At 45.2% G+C, this 20659-nt stretch overlaps 2 protein-coding genes across 2 annotated transcripts in view; both read left to right on the top strand.

Moving 5' to 3' along the window:
• The first annotated feature begins 3200 nt into the window (after positions 1-3200).
• On the top strand, positions 3201-10391 carry ing3 (inhibitor of growth family, member 3). Its single transcript, XM_054624421.1, has 12 exons — positions 3201-3423; positions 3491-3562; positions 5240-5340; positions 5508-5573; positions 6185-6281; positions 6393-6464; positions 6598-6714; positions 7117-7280; positions 8024-8214; positions 8447-8639; positions 8733-8771; positions 9322-10391. The coding sequence occupies exons 1-12, from the start codon at positions 3396-3398 to the stop codon at positions 9436-9438; spliced, it is 1257 nt and encodes a 418-aa protein (XP_054480396.1). The 5' UTR covers positions 3201-3395; the 3' UTR covers positions 9439-10391.
• A 4570-nt stretch (positions 10392-14961) lies between these two features.
• The window catches only part of cped1 (cadherin-like and PC-esterase domain containing 1), a 20728-nt gene continuing 15030 nt past the window's right edge, over positions 14962-20659 (top strand). Inside the window, exons 1-3 of the mRNA XM_054624984.1 lie at positions 14962-15419; positions 19131-19305; positions 20606-20659. The exon at positions 20606-20659 is cut by the window's right edge and continues 41 nt beyond it. Coding sequence (XP_054480959.1) covers positions 15120-15419; positions 19131-19305; positions 20606-20659 — 529 coding nt within the window. The 5' untranslated portion in view covers positions 14962-15119. The remainder of the gene's footprint in view (positions 15420-19130; positions 19306-20605) is intronic.

Here is a 20659-nt window from a genome sequence, read left to right as displayed (position 1 = left end):
AGGAGGAGGAGGAGGAGGAGAGGAGGAGGAGGAGGAGGAGGAGGAGGAGGAGGAGGAGGAGGAGGAGGAGGAGGAGGAGGAGGAGGAGGAGGAGGAGGAGGAGAGGAGGAGGGCTCCGTGGAGCAGCGGAGGAGGAGGAGGAGGAGGGGAGGAGGAGGAGGAGGAGGGGGAGGAGGAGGAGGAGGTCTCTCTCTCTGTCTCTCTCTCTCTCTCTCTCTCTGTCTCTCTCTCTGTCTCTCTCTCTCTCTCTCTCTGTCTCTCTCTCTCTCTCTCTCTCTCTGTCTCTCTCTCTCCTCTCTCTGTCTCTCTCACGCCTCTCTCTCTCTCTCTCTCTCTCTCTCTCTCTCTCTCTCTCTCTCTCTCTCTCTCTCTCTCGGCTCAGCTCGGGTTTCTCCGTGAGGAGCTCCAGGAACCTCCACAACAGGTGGCTTCTTACTTCCCCTCCGCAGGATGGAGTGAGCGGCGACGTTTCACACCTATCAGCTCCAAAGCTCCTTCAGGAGTGATCAGAACCTCCAGGAGTGATCAGAACCTCCAGCAGTGATCAGAACCTCCAGGAGTGATCAGAACCTTCAGGAGTGATCAGAACCTTCAGCAGTGATCAGAACCTTCAGGCAGTGATCAGAACCTCCAGCAGTGATCAGAACCTTCAGGAGTGATCAGAACCTTCAGCAGTGATCAGAACCTTCAGCAGTGATCCAGACCTTCAGGAGTGATCAGAACCTTCAGCAGTGATCAGAACCTCCAGCAGTGATCAGAACCTCCAGCAGTGATCAGAACCTCCAGAACCTTCAGCAGTGATCAGAACCTTCAGCAGTGATCAGAACCTTCAGCAGTGATCAGAACCTTCAGAACCTCCAGCAGTGATCAGAACCTTCAGGCAGAACAACAGGAGCAGCTGGGAAACAGCCGGCAGAGAGTCCGACTCTTACGCGTCACCGTCCCGCTGCCGACATGAGGACAGGAGCAGGCGGTGCTGTCCCGTCCTGGGGGGGCGGTGCTGTCCCGGGGGGGCGGTGCTGCCGTCCTGGGGGGGCTGCTGGGGGGCGGTGCTGTCCCGTCCTGGGGGGCGGTGCTGTCCCGTCCTGGGGGGCGGTGCTGTCCCGTCCTGGGGGGCGGTGCTGTCCCGTCTCTCTAATTAAAGGCCTGCCCCCCCCCAGCAGTCCCGGGGGAGGTCAGAGGAATGTGTCCGCCTCCAGCCGCAGAGCCGCGGGGTCAGCAGGCCAACCGGAGACACGGAGGCCTCTGCTGGTGGAGAGGACGAGATGCGTTCAAAGACACCCTGCACCACAGATACAGGCTCTAATGTGTGCGACATGATAGATACACATGCTATAGATTATAAAGTATGTGCACATAAATACTATATCATGTAGTTGAAGTACATTCTTATGTTCTAAAGTTTAGAACATAAGAATGTACTTCAACTACATGATATAGTATTTATGTACACATACTATAGTCCTCTGTCCTTAGATCCTTCTCCCAGGATGGACAACACATTCAATGTATATGACATAAATGATTCATATAATCACAGTAGTAAGCAGAGTAACCAAGGAGAAGATGAAGACTACTACTTAAAATAATGATATAGGGAATAGTATTAGTAATGTGACCAATAATAATAGTAGTAGCAGTGGGTGTCAGCCGGGTCACAGCAGGAGACACGACCACGGTCCAGGGACCACGACGATTTGAGGAAACCTGCGAGGCGAGAAAGCAAAAAGGGCTTCAGGGTGGAAGCAAAGTCAGTAAGTGTAATGGTACAGGTAATAATATTAGTAATGTGATTAATAATAATAATAATAATGATAGTGGTAGTAGCAGTGGGTGTCAGCAGGGCCACAGCAGGTGGCACGATGACAGTCCAGATATAACCCCGACTCATGGAAACCTGCGAGGTGAGAAAGCACAAGGACTCTGGGGAAGAAGCAAAGTCAGTAATGTGAATAAATAGGACATGAATACATATATAGTCTTTATTTTCACGTACTTTAGTACATAAGTATGGACTTAAACTACATGATAGATATAGTCTTTATGTACACATACTTTAGTACATAAGTGTGTGTTTTATTTTATTAATGACTTTTCTGCTCAGAGATCCAGAGGAAAGAAGCAGCTTCAGCAGATTTCTGTGGGAAACATCTAACATTTCTAAAAGAAAGTCTGGTTTAAATGTCAGACTGAATAAAATAATATCCTGACTACGTTGTTTACTTTAATATTAATTATTTAATTATAACACAAGTTAATTCATGTCTGTGCAGCAGACAGTGTTTTTGTTATTCCAGTTGAATAAAATAATCTTTTGATCGAACATATTTCTAAAATAGTCAATAAAGAGCTGCAGGGTTTTTCACAGCGGATGTTTCATCACATGTTCTGAGATTAAGATCTGTTCTCGCCATAAAACTTCTTTACAACTAATTGATCTGACAACTATGCAAACTGATTAATCGTTGGTATTAAATGTTTAGTGAGTCAAAAAATAGAGTTCATCTCGAACAATGTATATATAATATTATTATTTAAATGTACATATGAGAATAATGCTAAAAAAAACAAGAACTGGAGAATTTTAGTTCTGACAAAATTTCTGTGTGGATTTTAACAACTATTTCCCAGAATAATATCTTTATATTAATATTAATATATCTAATATTTTTTTATTTGTTATATATAATTGTTATCAGCACACAACCTAAGGAGCCCATCTTGTGGTATTTCACTACACATGTTACATAAATCGTTGAATTTCAAATGTCCCTTTTCTTTGCAAATTTGATTTTTTAAATGTAGATTTGACCAAAGTCCAAGTTTCAGGTTATTTTATTTGTCTTCATTGTGCAGTGAAATGTTTTGTTGCCCCTCCACTACTGTGCTTTAAACACACACATGGGTATACATATATATATATATATATATATATATATATATATATATATATATATACACACACACACAACATTAAAACATATACAACACTACGATACAGCACAAAGGTTACTTGATTTGTAATAGAATCTATAAACATGGTGCAGACACAGATCCAGGGGAATAGTGAAGATAATCATCATAAATGTCATCAAACATATGATCATATTATTGTTCGATCCTGACATAATAATAAAATAAACAAACATTCAGGGGATTGTTTTTAGGATCTTTTTTATTAAAGAAATGAGCTGAACATGTATCTGACTACAACTCCCAGAAGGCATCTGTTCTGAGAATCACTTTAACGAACGCGTTGGTTTCAACCAATCAGAAGACGGCAGCCGCGTGCGTCACGGGCGCTGACGTCATCCTCTGTTTTCCCGGAGCAGGCTGCGGCGCCATATTGGAAGAAGAACCGTTCCGCCGAACGACGAACCCCGCGATCCGCCGCGATGCTGTACCTGGAGGACTACCTGGAGAGTGAGTACGGCCGTGCAGGTACCGCGGTGTTCTGTCCGCTCAGCAGCTAACGCCTCTCTCCCCGCAGTGATCGAGCAGCTGCCCATGGACCTGCGGGACCGCTTCACCGAGATGCGGGAGATGGACCTGCAGGTTCAGAGTACGTACCCGCACCTCATACGGACCGCTGGGGCCGTGGACCGCCGCACCACCGCCAGGGAGGGCCGGGGGCCGCCAGGGAGGGCCGGGGCCTCGGCTAACGGAGCCCGGGGGCCCGCTACAGCCTGTACCGCAGCTAGCATGCTAACAGACCGGAAGTGGTTCCAGACTGTAGCATGCTAACAGACCGGAAGTGGTTCCAGACTGTAGCATGCTAACATGTTAGCATGCTAACAGACCGGAAGTGGTTCCAGACTGTAGCTAACATGTTAGCATGCTAGCTACCTTGTTAGCATGCTAACATGTTAGCAGAGGAGCTAACAGACCGGAAGTGGTTCCAGACTATAGCTAGCATGCTAACATGTTAGCATGCTAGCTACCTTGTTAGCGTGCTAACATGTTAGCATGCTAGCAGATGAGCTAACAGACCGGAAGCAGAGGAGCTAACAGACATGCTAACATGTTAGCATGCTAGCTACCTTGTTAGCGTGCTAACACGTTAGCATGCTAGCAGATGAGCTAACAGACCGGAAGCAGAGGAGCTAACAGACATGCTAACATGTTAGCATGCTAGCAGAGGAGCTAACAGACCGGAAGTGGTTCCAGACTGTAGCTAGCATGCTAACATGTTAGCAGAGGAGCTAACAGGCCGGAAGTGGTTCCAGACTGTAGCTAGCATTTTAGCATGCTAACATGCTAGCAGATGAGCTAACATGCCGGAAGTGGTTCCAGACTGTAGCTAGCATGCTAGCAGAGGAGCTAACAGACTGGAAGTGGTTCCAGACTGTAGCTAGCATGTTAGCATGCTAACATGCTAGCAGAGGAGCTAACAGGCCGGAAGTGGTTCCAGACTGTAACTAGCATGTTAGCATGCTAACATGTTAGCAGAGGAGCTAACAGACTGGAGGTGGTTAGCACGGGAGCGTTTGTTGACTGGACCACCTGTTCGTCCCGTTATTCTTAATAACGGATCACCTGATCCCCTGATCACCTGATCCACTGATCACGACCCTAATAAACATGATGAAAACATGAGTAGCGTCTTTAATGTGGCCGATAAACTATTGAAGCAGTTTAGTGACGTTAACGTTCAGGAGACTGTCCCGATGTAGAGAGTAAATCATTGATCAATAACACACATAAATCATTGATCAATAACACACATAAATCATTGATCAATAACACACATAAATCATTGATCAATAACACACACATCATTGATCCAGAGGGAAGATGTTCAGTAAAGAGACGTTTGACCCTCTTTATTTACAGACGAGTTAAATATATTTATGACGTTAGAGTTCATTAAACATGAAAACAACGTGTTCAGGAGTCACAGTATAGAACCTGTCTGTGTTCACACGTCATGTGTTCACACGTCATGTGTTCACGCTCTCATGTGTTCATACTGTCTTCATACGTCATGTGTTCATACGTCATGTGTTCACACTCTCTTCATGTGTTCATACGTCATGTGTTCACACTCTCTTCATGTGTTCATACGTCATGTGTTCACACTCTCTTCATGTGTTCATACGTCATGTGTTCACACTCTCTTCATGTGTTCCTACGTCATGTGTTCACACTCTTCACGTGTTCATACTGTCTTCATACGTCATGTGTTCATATGTCATGTGTTCACACTCTCTTCATGTGTTCATACCGTGTTTCTCCTCAGACGCCACGGATCAGCTGGAGCAGAAGGTGATCGAGTTCTTCGTCAACGCCAAGAAGAATAAACCCGAGTGGAGAGAGGAGCAGATGGAGGTCATTAAGAAGGTCAGGAAGCTACTGTTCATGCAAACGTGTTCATAACGTGTTCATGTAAACGTGTTCATGCAAACGTGTTCATAACGTGTTCATGAGTCACACACCAGATGGATGAAGACGGTTGTCTCTGTTGATGGGGTTATTGATTTATTGATTTATTGATCACTGTGTTACAGGATTATTACAAAGCTTTGGAAGACGCAGACGAGAAAGTCCAGCTGGCCAATCAGATCTATGATCTGGTGAGTGAAGGTGGAGGAGCCGACGATGTTTATTTATGTATAAATATATATGTGTATGTATATATCAATATATATTTATACATGCATACATATATATATGTATATATACATATATGAGAGAAGATATTTCACATGTTGAGTGTTTTCAGTGTTTGCTCGTTGTTCACGTGATCGTCCACCAGATGTCAGTCCACGACTTCTCTCCATGATGATCATCATGACGTCAATATTACCATTAATAATGATTAAACATTCATATAAGAAGGTTTACAGATGTTGACCGTCTCAAAGGGTTCAGTGGTTTATGTTTATTTCACGGTTTTCTCTGTAAATCGTTTGTTTTTATTCTTTCATTAATAGAGACCAGGATCCTTAAGAGTTCATCCACTCATATTCTTATTGATTCTTTTTAGCTCAACGACAAAATCTGAATTCATTTATATTTAAATGATATCTAAATATTGGTTCTAGAGCAGCAGCAGTTATGTTTACAACAACAAAGTGTGAAGAAGAGCAGATGATGGTAGTCTTCAGGTTAGACCAGGAGGCCTCCTGAGCCGACTCCTCCTGCTGCTCTGTATTCTGTCTTTATTTGATGTCTTATTCTCCAGGTGGACCGTCACCTGCGTAAACTGGACCAGGAACTGGCCAAGTTCAAGATGGAGCTGGAGGCCGACAACGCCGGCATCACGGAGATCCTGGAGAGACGTGAGTCACCTGAGCAGGTTTAATGTGATGGAGTCTGTTTATGTGTTTATCTGTGTTGACGAATGCCAGTGATTTAAATCTCCTCCTCCTCCTCCTCCTCCTCCTCCTCAGGGTCTTTAGAGATGGACAGTCCGTCTCAGCCGGTCAACAACCATCACGTCCACTCTCACACCGCCACAGAGAGTGAGTACTGTGATGTGTGTTCTTTATTACAGATGGACCGGTCCTCTTTAAACACTGCTCCGTCATCAGTGAGGTCATCAGTGAGGTCATCAGTGAGGTTCAAGGTGTTTGTGATGTGTTTGTGTTGAATCAGAGAGGAAGTACAGCGCTCCGGCTCACCACACCACCGAACACGTTCCAGAGAAGAAGTTCAAGTCTGAAGCTCTGCTGTCCACCTTAACATCAGACGCCTCCAAGGAGAACACGCCAGGTACCACTCACCTGTCCTCCTCAGAGAGACTGTGTCTGTGTGTGTGTGTCTGTGTCTGTCTGTGTGTGTGTGTGTGTGTGTCTCTGTGTGTGTCTGTGTCTGTGTGTGTGTGTGTGTGTGTCTGTGTGTGTGTCTGTGTGTGTCTGTGTCTCTGTGTGTGTGTGTGTGTGTGTGTGTGTGTGTGTGTCTCTGTGTGTGTGTGTGTGTGTGTGTGTGTGTCTGTGTCTGTGTCTGTGTCTGTGTGTGTGTCTGTGTGTGTGTGTCTGTCTGTGTGTGTGTCTGTGTGTGTCTGTGTCTCTGTGTGTGTGTGTGTGTGTGTGTGTGTGTGTGTGTGTGTGTGTCTGTGTCTGTGTGTGTGTGTGTGTGTGTGTCTGTGTTCTGACTGCGTTCTGTCCCCTGCAGGTTGCCGTACCAACAGCACGTCCTCGTCCACCAACAACGTGTACAGCGTGAACTCCTCTCAGCCTCTGGCCTCCTACAACCTGAGCTCTCTGCCGGCGGGGCCCGGGGCCGGAGCCGGGGCCATCACCATGGCTGCTGCTCAGGCTGTCCAGGCCACGGCTCAGGTCAGGAGACCGCACACACACACACACACACACACACACACACACACACACACCTTAAGTTAAATTTCTTTAATTTATTTTAGAAAAGTTTGAAAACACTAGAATCTATATCTCAAATCTTTAAGTGTTACAAAAATAAATGGAGGCTCTTTGTCTGTGTGTGTTAAAATATTTATATTTTTACAACCTCTCCTTCTCTCCCTCCTCTCTCTCCTCTCCTCCTCCTCCCTCCTCCTCCTCTCTGTGTTAACTTCCTGAAGTTCAGCCCCAGTTTTACAGATGTTTGTCTCATGACTGTTGGTCTCAGATGAATCCATCATGGCTTCATAGTTGCTTTGAGGAGCTCAGAATTGACTGTTTTTAAAGAATCTGGTTCAAGGAAACGTTACATTTAGGGAGATATTTTAAATGAAACGCGTAGAATTAAATGTTTTAGATAAAATATCATGTTTGAAGGTTTGTTTTAGCTGCTTTTTCTGACTGAAGCGTTTATCACACGATGTGTTCAAGGACCGTCGTAAAGATGAAAATCTGTGCTAATGTCTTTTCTTCCAGCTTCTGTCTGTGATGAACTGTGTAGTTTTGGGGATAGTTTAAAGAAAACATGCTTTTCCCTCCAGAGGTTCTTTGGGTTCAGAGGTTAACTGTCCTCGGAGGACTTTCTATCAACATGAAGTGAATATTTGAGTTTTTTGTGGCTAGTTGGGTAAAAAGAAGCTGACTGTTGTTCTGCTGCTGTTCAGATGAAGGAGGGCAGGAGGACGTCCAGTCTCAAAGCCAGCTATGAAGCCATCAAGAACAACGACTTCCAGCTGGGCAGAGAGTTCACGTTGTCCCGGGAAAACACCGGATACTCCTCCTCCGCTCTGGCCTCCACCCTCACCCAGACCCTCACCCCCACCACGGCCTCCGACTCCAGAGGACGCAAGTCCAAGTAAGGCAGCGAGTTATGTTGTAAAGTCCTCTAGTTTGTACCTGCTGTAACACTCTATGGTCTTCTGTGACTGATGATTAGTAGTTTACACCGTAACGTGTACATCTCCAACATATTTACCAACCTGACAGTCCTAATGAATGTGAACATGTATGACAGAAGTCCCTCTCTGTCTGAGACCTGTCACAAACCAGCTGGTGATTAAAAACATTCCTCACATCTTGTTTTCCAGAAGCAGCATCAAGTCTTCCAACCATCAGTCCTCTTCATCGTCCTCCTCTTCCTCTCTGTCGTCATGCTCCTCATCGTCAGCACTGGCTCAGGAGCTTTCCCAGCAGGCCTCGGCGCTGCCTGAGGCTGAGGCCAACAGCCAGGTGGACTGGACCTACGACCCCAACGAGCCCAGATACTGCATCTGTAACCAGGTACGAGTCCCGGTGACGCGGGTTGATGATGTCACTTTTATCTATTTGATCCGTTTCCATGGTAACACAATGAAATGTTTGGCTTTGTTCCAGGTGTCTTATGGAGAAATGGTGGGCTGTGATAACACAGATGTAAGTATCCTGACTTTGTTTATTGATCATATTCATGACATAGAGTATGTTTATTGATCATATTCATGACATAGAGTATGTTTATTGATCATATTCATGACATAGAGTATGTTTATTGATCATATTCATGTCATAGAGTATGTTTATTGATCATATTCATGTCAGAGTATGTTTATTGATCATATTCATGACATAGAGTATGTTTATTGATCATATTCATGACATAGAGTATGTTTATTGATCATATTCATGTCAGAGTATGTTTATTGATCATATTCATGTCAGAGTATGTTTATTGATCATATTCATGTCATAGACTTTGTTTATTGATCATATTCATGTCATAGACTTTGTTTATTGATCATATTCATGTCATAGAGTATGTTTATTGATCATATTCATGTCATAGAGTATGTTTATTGATCATATTCATGTCATAGAGTATGTTTATTGATCATATTCATGTCATAGAGTATGTTTATTGATCATATTCATGTCATAGAGTATGTTTATGATCATATTCATATATATATTATATTGACCCCCTCAGTGCCCCATCGAGTGGTTCCACTACGGCTGTGTTGGTCTGACGGAGGCCCCTAAGGGGAAGTGGTTCTGTCCTCAGTGTACGGTCGCCATGAAGAGGAGAGGCAGCCGCCACAAATAGACCACTTCCTGTCCGCCATGTTGGATTTTAACCTCATGAAACACTGAGGTCAGAGGTCAACAGGCTGCTCACAAACACTCATTGCCAACAGAAGTCATTCGTACCGAGATTCACCGATGCTTTTATATTAATGTTTCAAACAGGAGTTCTTCATTCTGTCTTTCTGAAGTCTGTGGAGCCTGAATGTTTATGTTCTGATATTGATCTCTGGTTCGTTTCAATCTTCTTAATATCTGATCAGATGATTAAAGAACAAACTTTCTATGGATTCATTACATTTCGATCTTTAACATAAACCTGGGTCCTGGTCTCCTGACTGAGGCTCATTGACTAAACCATCCATATCTGGACTGAAGAAGTCTGATCATTAGTTCGTATTCCATATTTCAATCTGAGCGGACCTCACACTCTGAGCTCACCTGTCCAGAGGTCAGAGGTCAACCTTTCCCTGCTGAGAGCAGAAGATCATCGCCACTGATGAGACTAATCCTGAAGACGGTCATAAATATTACATTTCACCTAAATAATCAGAATTCAGACTTTTCTTTCCTCAACTCTGATTTAAATAATTCTGACTTTATGAATCCTGACTTCTTTTTAAGATGTTCACACTTAAGTCTGGCCTAATGTGAGAATCCTGAGTTTATTAAATGTTCAGACTAAACTCTGACTTCATGTAGAAAAAGTTGAGGATGAATTTTGACTCGATTACATTTTTCTAACTTTGAAATTCTGACTCAGAACAATAACTCAGACTTCATAACTGATTGATCTCAGAGCGGGAGCTTTTCTTCCTTTGTTATAAAACTACAACTACAGAAGCCTGGTTGAACCTGATGAGATGAAACAAGTCTCCTCTGACCTCTTAAAGACTGTCTGTCTGTCTGTCTGTGTCCCAGATGTCTAACAGAAAAAGGTCCAATAAAATGATCCAGATGTTTTGTATCTGTTGACTTTAGTTTGACTGTTTTTCATTTCCACATCCTCAGATCTGAAACTTTATTGACAAAGACTCCCCGATGAAGAGCTTAGAGTAACGTCAGGTCACTGATTTAACGTTTGAACACAGTGGAGTTTATAAAGTTGTACTTTTACTTTGACTTTCAGTGTTTTATAACTAATGAACTATTTAAGATTTAAAGAGATTTCAGGTTTTACTCAATGTTTCTTCAGACATTAAGAACCTCTTTTTACTTTTAGTAAAGTAAAATAGTCCTGTGATTAAAGCCTGAGGCCACCAGGGGGCGCCACTCTGATAACAGGACCTCTGATCTTTACTATATAAAATCATCAAATGAGTTTTCACATGTAGGCTCTTAAAGGGGCGGTTCACCTGATTTAAAGGTTAGGTTTCCCCTGATTTAAAGGTACAGTTCACCTGATTTAAAGGGCCGGTTCACCTGATTTAAAGGGGTTCCCCTGATTTGAAGGTACACACCTGATTTAAAGGGGAGGTTCACCTGATTTAAAGGTTTGGTTGCCGTGATTTAAAGGTAAGGTTCCCCTGATTTAAAGGTACAGTTCCCCTGATTTAAAAGGTTCCCCTGATTTAAAGGTACAGTTCACCTGATTTAAAGGGGAGGTTCACCTGATTTAAACGTTCGGTTCACCTGATTTAAAGGTACAGTTCACCTGATTTAAAGGGGCGGTTAACCTGGGTTCAGTTCACCTGATTTAAACGTTCGGTTCACCTGATTTAAAGGTACAGTTCACCTGATTTAAAGGGGCGGTTAACCTGAATTAAAGGTTCAGTTCACCTGATTTAAAGGTTCGGTTCACCTGATTTAAAGGTAAGGTTCCCCTGATTTAAAGGCACAGTTCATCTGATTTAAAGGGGAGGTTCACCTAATTTAAAGGTTCAGTTCACCTAATTTAAAGGGGCGGTTCACCTGAATTAAAGGTTCAGTTCACCTGATTTAAAGGGGAGGTTCACCTAATTTAAAGATTCGGTTCCCCTGATTTAAAGGTTAGGTTCCCCTGATTTAAAGGTAAGGTTCCCCTGATTTAAAGGTACAGTTCACCTGATTTAAAGGGGAGGTTCACCTAATTTAAAGGTAAGGTTCCCCTGATTTAGGGGCGGCTGTGGCACATGAGGTAGAGCGCTTGTCCCGTAACCACAAGGTTGGTGGTTCGAACCCCTCTACCGGCAACATGCCGAGGTGTCCTTGAGCAAGACACCTAACCCCCAGTTGCTCCCCGGGCGCTTCATTGCAGCCCACTGCTCCTCCGGGATGGGTTAAATGCAGAGAAATAATTTCCCCATTGTGGGACTAATAAAGGCTTAATTATTATTATTATTATTATTTAAAGGCACAGTTCACCTGAATTAAAGGGGAGGTTCACCTAATTTAAAGTTTCGGTTACCCTAATTTAAAGGGGCGGTTCACCTGATTTAAAGGTAAGGTTCCCCAGATTTAAAGGGGCAGCACACCTGATTTAAAGGGGAGGGTCACCTGATTTAAAGGGGAGGTTCACCTAATTTAAAGGGCCGGTTCACCTGATTTAAAGGGGAGGTTCACCTGATTTAAAGGTACAGTTCACCTGATTTAAAGGTTCGGTTCACCTGATTTAAAGGTTCGGTTCACCTGATTTAAAGGTTTAGTTCACCCAATTTAAAGGTTCAGTTCACCTAAAGGTTCTGATTTAAAGGTTCAGTTCACCTAATTTAAAGGGGCGGTTCACCTGATTTAAAGGTACAGTTCACCTAATTTAAAGGGGCAGTTCACCTAATTTAAAGGGGAGGGTCACCTGATTTAAAGGGGCAGCACACCTGATTTAAAGGGGAGGTTCACCTGATTTAAAGGTAAGGTTCCCCTGATTTAAAGGTTCGGTTCACCTAATTTAAAGGGGAGGTTCACCAGATTTAAAGGGGCAGCACACCTGATTTAAAGGGGAGGTTCACCTGATTTAAAGGGGAGGTTCACCTGATTTAAAGGGGAGGTTCACCTGATTTAAGGGGGCAGCACACCTGATTTAAAGGGGAGGTTCACCTGATTTAAAGGGGAGGTTCACCTGATTTAAAGGGGCAGCACACCTGATTTAAAGGGGAGGTTCACCTGATTTAAAGGTTCAGCACACCTGTTTTAAAGGGGCGGTTCACCAGACTTAAAGGGGCAGCACACCTGATTTAACACTATTACAGTCACGCGTGATCATGAACACAGAGGGGGAAACAAATTAAAACACTGAATTTTTTGGTATTCATCAGCATAATGCTTTTAGTGAAGAACAATAAAATAATATGAAGTAAAACATTGAACCAGTTCATGTGATTCAACTTCAAACACAAGAAACACAGTAATACTACTGACTAGTACTCCTCTAGTAGTAGTAGTAGTAGTAGAATGTAACATCTGTTCAACTTCTGTACTTAAGGACAGTGTTGAGGTACTTGTACTTCAGTATTTCCATGTTGTGCAACTTTTACTTCAACTAGAGCTCAAATGTAGTAGAAGTAGTAAATATCACAGTACTACTATCTGACCGATCAGGTTACTAATCAATATATAAGTGAGTTTCTATCTGTTCATATATATGTAATATACATAACTGTATTGATCCCTGCAGTGCTGAGGTATTACAACGATTATTAATGCAACATTAAAATATGAACACATGATGATTAGAGTTCTTTATTTTTCTGTAGTTCTTTTACTTCTATTGAGTATTTCTACTAAAAAAAGAAGTATTTTACTCTGAAGTATTTTACTGCTGTAAAAAATGAGGAGCCGACTTCCTTCACCACTAAGTAGTAGTTTACAGCTGAGTGTGTGTGTGTGTGTGTGTGTGTGTGTGTGTGTGTGTGTGTGTGTGTGTGTGTGTGTGTGTGTGTGTGTGTGTGTGTGTGTGTGTGTGTGTGTGTGTGTGTGTGTGTGTTCCAGAAATAACTCAGCCTTCAGAGTGTTTAGCAGGAGGGGGGGCTCTGTTCTGTCCAGACTGAAGACCTGAAGAGAAGTGGACCTGGTCCCGTGAAGACAAGAGAGAAGAAGAGGAGTCCGGGTCCAGGTTGATCCGGTCTGAGTCCTCTGTGTTCCTCCTGCTGGTCTAATCTGAACCAGATGGTCTCTGCTTGTTTTTAACTTCTCTCCTCTGAACCAAACCGCACGCGCTCCTCTCTGCTCCCCTCTGCTCCTCTCTCCTCCCCTCTGCTCCTCTCAGCTCCTCTCTGCTCCCTCTCCTCCTCTCTGCTCCTCTCTGCTCCTCTCTGCTCCTCTCAGCTCCTCTCTGCTCCCCTCTGCTCCTCTCTGCTCCCCTCTGCTCCTCTCAGCTCCTCTCAACTCCTCTCTGCTCCTCTCTGCTCCTCTCTCCTCCTCTCTCTCTCCTCTCTGCTCCTCTCTGCTCCTCTCTGCTCCTCTCTGCTCCTCTCAACTCCTCTCTGCTCCTCTCTGCTCCTCTCAGCTCCTCTCTCCTCCTCTCAGCTCCTCTCTGCTCCTCTCTCTCCCCTCTCAGCTCCTCTCTCCTCCTCTCTGCTCCTCTCTGCTCCTCTCTGCTCCTCTCTGCTCCTCTCTGCTCCTCTCAGCTCCTCTCAGCTCCTCTCTCCTCCTCTCAGCTCCCTCAGCTCCTCAGCTCCTCTCTGCTCCTCTCAGCTCCTCTCAGCTCCCTCCTCCTCTCTCCCTCTCAGCTCCCCTCCTCCTCTCAGCTCCTCTCTCCTCCTCTCAGCTCCCCTCAGCTCCTCTCTCCTCCTCTCAGCTCCTCTCAGCTCCTCTCAGCTCCTCTCTGCTCCTCTCAGCTCCTCTCTCCTCCTCTCAGCTCCTCTCTGCTCCTCTCTCCTCCTCTCTGCTCCTCTCTCCTCCTCTCAGCTCCTCTCTCCTCCTCTCAGCTCCCTCAGCTCCCTCTCAGCTCCTCCCTCTCAGCTCCTCTCAGCTCCTCTCTCTCCTCCTCTCAGCTCCTCTCTCCTCCTCTCAGCTCCTCTCTCCTCCTCTCTCAGCTCCTCTCTCCTCCTCTCAGCTCCTCTCAGCTCCTCTCTCCTCCTCTCAGCTCCTCTCTCCTCCTCTCAACTCCTCTCTCCTCCTCTCAGCTCCTCTCAGCTCCTCCTCTCAGCTCCTCTCTCCTCCTCTCTCAGCTCCTCTCTCCTCTCTCTCAGCTCCTCCTCTCAGCTCCTCTCTCTCCTCCTCTCTGCTCCTCTCAGCTCCTCTCTGCTCCTCTCAGCTCCTCTCTGCTCCTCTCTGCTCCTCTCAGCTCCTCTCAGCTCCTCTCAACTCCTCTCTGCTCCTCTCAGCTCCTCTCTCCTCCTCTCAGCTCCTCTCTGCTCCTCTCAGCTCCTCTCTCCTCCTCTCAGCTCCTCTCAGCTCCTCTCAGCTCCTCTCTCCTCCTCTCTCCTCCTCTCTCCTCCTCTCTGCTCCTCTCTCCTCCTCTCAGCTCCTCTCTCCTCCTCTCAGCTCCTCTCTGCTGCTCCTCCTCTCTGCTCCTCTCTCCTCCTCTCAGCTCCTCTCTCCTCCTCTCTGCTCCTCCTCTCAGCTCCTCCTCTCTAGTTTGGCCGTTCTGGGGTTTTCATGCCGTTGTGAGTCCGCTTTGACTCCGAGTCTTTAAGGAGACGGTGTCGCTGCAGTGTGGAGACCGATACAGAACTCTGTAGACCCGGTCGGACCAGGTGTTCGGGTCCCGCTGATCAAAGCTGTCTGGACTTTAAACTCAGTTGATCTTTGTGACTCTGTGGATCCACCTTTATGTGAACTCTGTCCATGTTGGAGGATCCCGTCCGACCCCGTCCGACCCCGTCCGACCTGAGCCCGTGTGGAGCAGATGCAGCATGTGGAGTGATGCTGCTCCGCCGCCGGTTCTGCTCCGGTCCGCTGCTGCTGCTGCTCGGGGTGGCGGGGTGTCTGTTCTACCAGACCCTGATGGTGGCCCGGAACCGGCTCCGGGCCGGACCGCGACGACCCGCCGCCCACATCCAGAGCAGGAGGCCGCCAGAGGAGGTCCTGATGGAGGAGACGGGGAGCTGGATCTCCAGTCTGGAGGCTCTGCGGAGAGAGACCCAGGTGAGCTACCTGCTCAGTGTGTGTGTGTGTGTGTGTGTGTGTGTGTGTGTGAGAGTGTGTGTGTGTGTGTGTGTGTGAGAGAGTGTGTGTGAGAGAGTGTGTGTGTGTGTGTGTGTGTGTGTGTGTGTGTGTGTGTGTGTGTCTGTGTGTGTGTGTGTGTGTGTGTGTGAGAGTGTGTGTGTGTGTGTGTGTGTGTCTGTGTGTGTGTGTGTGTGTGTGTGTGTGTGTGTGTGTGTGTGTGTGTAGTGTGAGTGTGTGTGTGTGTGTGTGTGTGCGTGCGTGTGTGTGTGTGTGTATAGTGTGTGTGTGTGTGTCATTATAATGTGTGTGTGTGTCATTAAAGATGACCTGATCAGTAAATAAACAGACACGTTCTGATATTCAACCAACAACCTCAGAGTGACTCTAGTGAACATATCAATCACAATGTAAGTTAATATGTTCAGACTCCGTCAGATATACATCCATCTTCCATAACCGCTTATCCAGTTAAGGGTCTCAGGGTGCTGGAGCCCATCCCAGCTGTCACTGGGTGAAGACAGGGTTCACCTGGACGGGGTTCACCTGGACAGGGTTCACCTGGACAGGGTTCACCTGGACAGGGTTCTCCTGGACGGGTTCACCTGGACAGGGTTCACCTGGACAGGGTTCACCTGGACAGGGTTCACCTGGACAGGGTTCACCTGGACAGGGTTCACCTGGACAGGTCTCCAGCCTGTCACAGGGCTGACATATAGAGACAAACAACCATTCACACTCACATCCACACCTACGGGCAGTTTAGAGTCTTCAATGCACCTAAGCTGCATGTCTTTGGACTGTGGGAGGAAGCCGGAGAACCCGGAGAGAACCCACGCTGACACGGGGAGAACATGCAAACTCCACACAGAAGGTTGTCCAGCCCGGGAACTGAACCCCGGCCCCTCTTGCTGTGAGGCGACAGTGCTAACCACTACACCACCGTGCAGCCCTTCCGTCAGATATAATAATATAATAATCCATCATTGTGATCTTTATTTATTTATTATGCACATTAATCATAGAGTCAGAGCTTCTAACAGACCCAGTGACCTCTGACCTCTGACCCCAACAGGACCTTTAACTATACTTTTAAATATCTCATCAGACATGCAGCATACATATAATCTGCTGAATGTATTCATGATAACAATTTATGTGAATCATTTCACCAGGATATGATCATCTTATTGATCATCTTATTGATCATCTTATGTGGTAAACGAGTGATTTCTGAATGGATCCTGTGGATCACCAGAAGGAGTGGAGCTTCTGGCTCATTGTTCCACTATGTTTAGATTACGAGGGGCTCAATGGCCGTGCAGCAGGGTGTTGTTTTACCAGCGGGTGATTGACAGCTGCAGGGATCAATCAGGAGCCTCCATTCAGAGCGTCCCGTCAGTGTCGACGTGTTCCTGATATAAATATTAGTGTCATTAATCAGCTCCTGACAGATAACTGAGCGTGAACTGGCAGCTGACACACACACACACACACACACACACACACACACACACACACACACACACACACACACACACACACACACACACACACACACACACACACACACACACACACACACAGGTTGTGTTGTTAAACTGGAGTTGTAAACGACGTCAGCTGTTAAAGGGAATGTCTGTTGTCTGTTGTTTTAATGCTCACAGTTAAATGAGGCGTTCAGGGGCACTTCTACACATTTAACACGTAAATATGGACTCTGGGATTGAAACATGAAGGGTTCGGTTTGTTTAATATTTGTTCAGTTAGTTCTCTTTGTGTTGTTTTGATCTTTGGTTCATGACATCACAGGAGGAGTAAAGGCTCAGGTCATGTGATCTGAGCCTCAGGTCATGTGATGATGATGATGATGATGATGATGACTCGGTTCATCAGTCTGTGGAATGAGACCTCGTTAGTGTTTCTGTCTGTGGACAAGAAGTTCAGCTTCATCGTCCTCCAGTAAAAAATACTACAGCTAAAGTAATACTTCAACTAGTACTACTACTACTACAACAACCACTTTAGTACATCAGCATGTATGTGTACTTAAATACTTTAATACTTTAATACCTTAGTATGTATGTGTACTTTAATACTTTATCATTTAAATAGTGATACTTTTAAAACAACATTAAATACTGCTGATGTGTGAATGAAGATTTACAGTCAGACTTTTATTGTGAAAATATTCCCCTACTGTCAGAATCTGAATGAAGATAAACATAAAGTTTAGATAAATATCAGAAGGTCCAGATGAAACATGAGATTCTTTGATTATTTATTACATTACATTACATTACATTACAGTCATTTAGCAGACGCTTTTATCCAAAGCGACTTACAGGAAGTGTGTTCAACATAGGTATTCAAGAGAACTACTAGTCACCAGAAGTCATCAGTGCATCTCCTTTCTTAAACAAGCATCTAAAAGCATAAACCAGAGCAAAAGTATAGTGCAGAGGCAGATTACTACGAAAACACTAATTGCAACAGACTAATACGAATGCAATAAGTGCTACAAACTACTACGACTAGGATAAGTGCAGTAAACGAATACGAATTCAATAAGTGCAGCGAGGAAGGCTCAGGGTAGTACTTCTTGAAGAGGTGAGTTTTCAGCCTGATTATTATTGGTCCTGTTTGTCCAGAACTCTGGAACAGACTGAAGTCAAACAGAAAACAGGAAGTGAGCCAACGTCTTTCAGCAGCGAGGACGTTAACTGACTGCAGATCAGAACACTGAGACACAGAGCTGAACAAAGACAGGAAGTAGAGACATCGACCAGCAGAACTACAACCAGTAGAACTACAACCAGCAGAACTTCAAACAGTAGAACTACAACCAGCAGAACTTCAAACAGTAGAACTACCAACAGTAGAACTACAACCAGTAGAACTACAACCAGCAGAACTTCAAACAGTAGAACTACAACCAGTAGAACTACAACCAGCAGAACTACAACCAGCAGAACTTCAAACAGTAGAACTTCAAACAGTAGAACTACAACCAGCAGAACTTCAAACAGTAGAACTACAACCAGTAGAACTACAACCAGCAGAACTACAACCAGCAGAACTACAACCAGCAGAACTTCAAACAGTAGAACTACAACCAGCAGAACTTCAAACAGTAGAACTACAACCAGTAGAACTACAACCAGTAGAACTACAACCAGCAGAACTACAACCAGCAGAACTTCAAACAGTAGAACTTCAAACAGTAGAACTACAACCAGTAGAACTACAACCAGCAGAACTTCAAACAGTAGAACTACAACCAGTAGAACTACAACCAGCAGAACTACAACCAGCAGAACTACAACCAGCAGAACTTCAAACAGTAGAACTACAACCAGTAGAACTACAACCAGTAGAACTACAACCAGCAGAACTACAACCAGTAGAACTACAACCAGCAGAACTACAACCAGTAGAAACATAGCAATACTCTCTTCTTCTGTGGTTTAGAACAAACAGACTCTCAGAGTCTCTGTAAAGGTTGTTGAACCCTAGGCTAACAGTTTCCCTCTGCCTCCTGTCTTTATGCTAAGCTAAGCTAACAGTTTCCCTCTGCCTCCAGTCTTTATGCTAAGCTAAGCTAACAGTTTCCCTCTGCCTCCAGTCTTTGAGTTTTGTCTGGAGGATAAATGATGAACAGTAGACTTTGGTGTTTTCCTTCGTCCCCCTCAGATCCAGGTCTGGTCCCAGCAGCCCCCCCGCCGGCGTCGTGCCGTGGTTCTGACGGGTCGCCACCTGGTGTCGGACCCTGAGGTCCAGCTGTATCAGCAGGTCCTGCAGCAGATGGACTACGAGGTCCAGCTGTCCAGATACGCCGAGACCAGCAGCTTCCTCCGAACCAACCACGGTAACTCACTGACTATGACATGCATGCCCCAAAGCATGATGGGATACCAAGTTTATTATTCATATCATTTAGTTTTATATAACGGGGACAAAGCACCTTTATATATTGTACAGGATTCAGCTAAATACTACTCATACAGAGAGTGTGTGTGTGTGTGTGTGTGTGTGTGTGTGTGTGTGTGTGTGTGTGTGTGTGTGTGTGTGTGTGTGTGTGTGTGTGTGTGTGAGTGTGTGTTTACTGCTGGGTGGGGACTTCCTGTCTGCAGACTAAAAGTAGAAACAGCTTAACTTCAGTGAGAGAGACCTTAATAAACTAGAGACCAGGCTCTGAGCAGAGGGGGCGGAGCTTCAGGGGTCAGCTGACCTCATGGATGATACAACCAAACTCTTCTTCACTGCTCTGATGAGATGAGCCAATCGATCAACACTTATAATCAATCAATCAGCTGTTTATTCAGTTATTTACCAGGTTACGGACCAGGTCTGATGATTGACAGCTGAGTAAACAGAGGGGGCGGGACCTGATGTTTCTACCAGCAGGTGAAGAAGAACAAACAGAGTTTATAACCTTCATAAATCACAGAGTGAACAGCTGCTCTCACGTGATCACATAGTAACTGTCATGGTTGCTCTGTACCGTTGCTCCTTAACGTTGCTCTACAACGTTGCTCTACAACGTTGCTCTGTAACGTTGCTCTGTACCGTTGCTCTACAACGTTGCTCTGTAACGTTGCTCTGTAACGTTGCTCTACAACGTTGCTCTGTAAAGTTGCTGCTGCTCCGTCAGTCTGTGTGTTGTTGGAGAAACTTCTCTCCAGAAACCAAATCAGTGGAATGTTTGTCTAAAACTCACAGCAGCAGGTTTCCTGTTTCCTCCTCAATCACTTCCACATGTTTCCTTTATGTCCTTATTTGGACAGACTTTTGTTTTGACAGGCTGCTTCCTGTTTCTCTCTCTCTCTCTCTCTCTCTCTCTCTCTCTCTCTCTCTCTCTCTCTCTCTCTCTCTCTCTCTCTCTCTCTCTCTCTCTCTCTCTCTCTCTCCCCCGCTGATCTTTATTTCTTTAAACTTTATCCAGTTAAAGTTCATCAGCTGTAATCACGTTCCACACGTGTTTCTCCACTTCCTTTGGGTTTGGTGGAAGGAACCACGTTCTCTCAGTCCTTGGTGTTAAAGTCTTTGTCCATTCTGAAGTCATCAGATTAGTGAACGGGGTCCACACCTCTGTTCTCAGAAGTCAATGAGAGACTTTGAAACCACGTTTATAGAGTCACTTCCTGTCTGTGTCTCTGTGGTTACAGGTGTGAGGGGGTGGAGCCTGTTGCTGTGTCTCAGTAGTTCAGAGAGAAGCTGTC

This window comes from Anoplopoma fimbria, chromosome 23 (assembly GCF_027596085.1).
Source record: "Anoplopoma fimbria isolate UVic2021 breed Golden Eagle Sablefish chromosome 23, Afim_UVic_2022, whole genome shotgun sequence".
In the NCBI taxonomy this organism is placed as follows: Eukaryota; Metazoa; Chordata; class Actinopteri; order Perciformes; family Anoplopomatidae; genus Anoplopoma; species Anoplopoma fimbria.
This window is presented reverse-complemented; position numbering and strand designations above follow the sequence as displayed.

Bases quoted from the DNA above. Each gene is read 5' to 3' on its own strand.
- ing3 (XM_054624421.1), top strand. From the start codon at position 3,396: ATGCTGTACCTGGAGGACTACCTGGAGA. The intron at 3,424-3,490 runs GTGAGTACGGCC...CTCTCCCCGCAG, and splicing joins CCTGGAGGACTACCTGGAGA to TGATCGAGCAGCTGCCCATG. The intron at 8,640-8,732 runs GTACGAGTCCCG...GCTTTGTTCCAG, and splicing joins GATACTGCATCTGTAACCAG to GTGTCTTATGGAGAAATGGT.